We start from the raw sequence: 3,937 nt of genomic DNA, 5'->3' as shown, positions 1-3,937 counted from the left end.
TTAATTAAAAATAACATTTAAAGTTTAATAAAAGAATGAAAAGGGATGTGTATTATATGTATTAACCATAGAAAAAAAATCAAATATAGGAATTCAAAAAGAGAAATTAAATATCCTCCTACCTTTTAAGCCTACAAATCTTCCTACCCATTTAATTGATGACATGTGTCATATTAGTATCCTAAAATATCATTAAATCTCATTAAATGAACATTAAATATTACACATGTCACCATTTCATTGGGTAGGAAGATATTTAGAAACAAAAAGTAGGATGATATTTAATTTCTCATTCAAAAATAATCGTATCTTTGTAAATTAAATGGAATCGAATTACATTGGGAAATTGAATATTAAGCCGAAATCCAAGCTAAAAAAGGAATTCAAAATTTTATGTTAGTCGGTTACAAATTTATAGGGATTTAAAGTTAATTATGCAATTTTTTGATTTTTGATTTATTGATAATACATAAAGAGATATTTAGAGTAAAGAAGGGTATAGGTGGAATTTCATTTTGATGGAAAATGGTTTGTGGAAGTGCCATATGGCAAAAATAATTTATTTTATTAAGATAGAAGATATAGTATTAATGAGTTAGTTAAAAAAAATATAGAATGATAACACTTGCCATAATTTTATTGGGCAGGAACATTTATAGGCATAAAAAATAGGAATCAATTTTATTTTTGTTTATTATATGATTAAATATGTTTGTAACAAACTAACAAATACCATAAGATAAAAGAGGAAATAGTTAAATAAAAAATCCAACCCAATCAGAGATGATCGTTAACACCATGTGAGTTTGAAATACATGTAGACATCGGGAGCCGAGCCATCTAGAAAGCTTCTGTGGGAATTTGTTAGGGTTTTCCATGTTTGATAAGGAGACTGTCTTATTTGAACATGTTTCAGGTAATGAGGCCAATACAGGGGGGTTGTGGTCGTCTTCTTCTCCAAGACCTCCCTCAGCATTAGCCTGCAAAAGTGATTGCTATGGCTGAATTGCATGTCTGGCTGTGCAAATACGAGCTTGGGATGGCAAATCTCCAAGATTGCATCAAAAAATGGGGATCGTTCCCAGAGGCATTCATCCTTCCACGTTTCAAACGACAGTTTTTGCACATTTGTAGCAGGAGGAGACAGGAGCCTTGTTCTTAGCTCATCCATGTCGACGTCTAACAGCGGCTTAGAGTTGAAAGTTGTTATACGAATTTCGGCCTCGTGTGATAACGCAAGTGCTTCTCTCATCTTAAGAAAAAAATAAGCATCGACAGCAAGGTGGAGTCTGAGTGAAATATTGATTTGCTCGAGAGTTGAGGAGACCGGAATGCAGAGATTAGGCAAAGCACTGCCATCAAACCGGAAAAAGAGTAATTTTGGAGCATGTACTTGTATGTCGATCAGCGTGCATGGGCACAACTGCAAGGTCAATCTCTTGATCGAAGCAGATGTGAAACGGAAGCTTTTCAACATCCAAGATGACATATCATCGAGGGTCAAACTCTCGAGAAAAGGAAATCCCGATTTGATTATGTCTAGACTCGCGTTGTCAGTTATGACAACGCCACCAAACATTAACTGTGTCACGCTGCTTCCTAATGATATTGAATGGGATTTGAATGGAAAATGTAGATTGCAGCTAAACACACCAAGATTTGGGACATCACTAATTTCCAAAGCGGTGGTACTAGTAGAGTGTCGATATCCATTATTAGTATTACCAAAAGATATTCTTAATTCGTAAAGACGATCAAGGTTTTTAACCTTGATGGTCTTGAACCCCTCGCAAGAATGCAAAAGCTCTATCTTCTCAAGAAAGGTACAAGACGACAATATGTGATTGAGTGCCTCTTCACTTATGCACACACCATCCAAGTGCAGTTCCCGTAGGGACAGACACTTGATCACATCAATAGGAGGGGTCGTTGTCGTTGTCGTTGTCGTTGTCATCCAAACAACAGAATGGATCTTCAGCCGGGATGAAACTCTTATCTTAGTTAGGTTTAAACCCGAGAGTATCTCATTTGGCAATCTAAACGGGGCACCATAAAGCATGACTGAGAGGGAAAACTCTTTAAGGCATGTTTTGGTTGCCACGGGCCGGATCCATTTTTCAGCATGAGAAGCCGACTCCTGGTTCTCAATGTCGATAACAAGCTCAAACTTTTCGATTGGTGTGTTGTCATGGAGATACCTTATCAGAGTGTGGTCCACATCCACCAACTTCATGCTCTTTCGTTTTGGGTTCTTGAGAACATGAATCCTGAGGGTAGGGATGGTTGACCAAGCATGTAGCCATGACTTGGATAACAAGCTGGTGCGGGCCGCTTCTTTTACCGCCAACCGTGATTGTATATGCTGAAGCAATTCAGGAACATCTTCTACTTCTCGTCTCATCCCTTCAAACCCAAAACAACAAAGGCATCATCAAATTTAATTTCCACAAACATCTCATCTTATATGCATAGTATAAAACCAAAACCAACCATGCCTAATGCCTTTACAGTATACATATGTATTTTCAACTTCAAACCAAACCAAACCAAAAATAGCAGATTTGCATATCCATCCTACTGACAAACGGATTTAGGGAAGCCAAAGAAATCACAAACAGATCAAAGGCTTTCTAGCACTCAACCAAAAACACAACTTTTCATCATGTTTGGCTGCACAATTACTCAAATACGGTAACAATCCAACTAAAACCTTTTATATGCTTTTGAAACAACACCATCCAAAATATATATGTAAAGCCGTAAAACAGATTACTTCGTTCAACTATGAAGTAAACCTATCCAAAACAACAAAAAGCTTCAAAATTTCACTCAATAACCAAGACACACAAACATCGATTGATACACAGAATTCCAAACTTGTAAGAAAAACTCAATCTTGTAATTTCGAGTTTGGTTGCTGTAGTTTATGCCTCCAACTGTTCATATAGAGGGAGAATTTACACGCACCAAAGAGCAAACAACAAGATGCAAAACACGAATCGGACGATTTACCTGATAACAAAAATCGAGAGATAGGCGGCAGCAGCAGGCGGTTCGTCGAGGGTGAGAGCAACCACTGTAGTTTATGCGTCCAATTTCCGAATGAACGATTCGATTTCTATATATACCTTGCTGATTTTATTTTCTACGGTTCATTATTCAAAAAATTTTGATATCTTATAATAATATATATTTTTATTATTCCAGGTTCATTAGGCGAGTAAACCGAAATTTTGGAATATTTTGATATCAATGGTATTTGAACCGAATCAAATTGAAATGAATATCAAAACCTAACCGAATATTATATAAATAATTAAATTATTTAGGGGCTATTTGGTAATATCTTAATTCTTAAAGATCTAAAAAACTAAGAGGTCTAAATTTCTAAAACGTCTGAATATTTAGAGCGTGTTTGACAAAAGTAGTTGTTATCTTAAGCGGGTAGCGGTTAGCTGGTAACGTGTAGCAGGTAGCTGGTAGCGGGAAGCTATAGCTTTTATTTGTTATATAAATATTTTATAAAAGTAGCTGGAAGCTTTTAAAATATATAAAATTACATAAAATGATCATTGTTAAAAATAAATAAATATATAAATATTTTTTAAAGGTAATTATGGAAATTGATTTCAAAAGCCCAGGAGCGTTTTGTTAAACGCTACATGAAGTAGCTTTTAGAATCAGAATGTTTTGTTAAAACTAAAAGCTAAACGTTCGTACTACCAAACGAAGCTTTTTGTTTAAATTAGAGCGTTTTATCAAAAGCTAAAAGCTAGAAGCTCCCAAACGCTTCCAAAAGTTCCGTGTCAAACACGCCCTTAAGATCTGAATTTTTAAAAGTTGTTTGGTTGGATCCTCTGAATTACAGATTTGAATGATAAAAATAACCATTTTACCCTTATATATTATCTTTTTGTTGAATTCAATGTTTTTATTT

The 3,937-nt window shown here is 35.2% G+C and overlaps 1 protein-coding gene across 1 annotated transcript; it reads right to left on the bottom strand.

The window, feature by feature from the left end:
• Positions 1 to 669: 669 nt before the first annotated feature.
• LOC111917301 (F-box/LRR-repeat protein At5g02910) lies at positions 670 to 3,149 on the bottom strand. Its single transcript, XM_023912997.3, has 2 exons — positions 3,013 to 3,149; positions 670 to 2,403 (listed from the first exon to the last, which is right to left on the bottom strand). The coding sequence occupies exon 2, from the start codon at positions 2,399 to 2,401 to the stop codon at positions 791 to 793; it is 1,611 nt and encodes a 536-aa protein (XP_023768765.1). The 5' UTR covers positions 2,402 to 2,403; positions 3,013 to 3,149; the 3' UTR covers positions 670 to 790.
• Between the last annotated feature and the right edge of the window lie 788 nt (positions 3,150 to 3,937).

This window comes from Lactuca sativa, chromosome 3 (assembly GCF_002870075.4).
Source record: "Lactuca sativa cultivar Salinas chromosome 3, Lsat_Salinas_v11, whole genome shotgun sequence".
Taxonomy (NCBI): Eukaryota; Viridiplantae; Streptophyta; class Magnoliopsida; order Asterales; family Asteraceae; genus Lactuca; species Lactuca sativa.
Note: the sequence above shows the minus strand (reverse complement) of the source record. Positions and strands in the feature narration are given on the sequence as shown.

Coding starts and splice junctions, on each gene's coding strand:
- LOC111917301 (XM_023912997.3), bottom strand. CDS start 2,401: ATGAGACGAGAAGTAGAAGATGTTCCTGAATTGCTTCAGCATATACAA.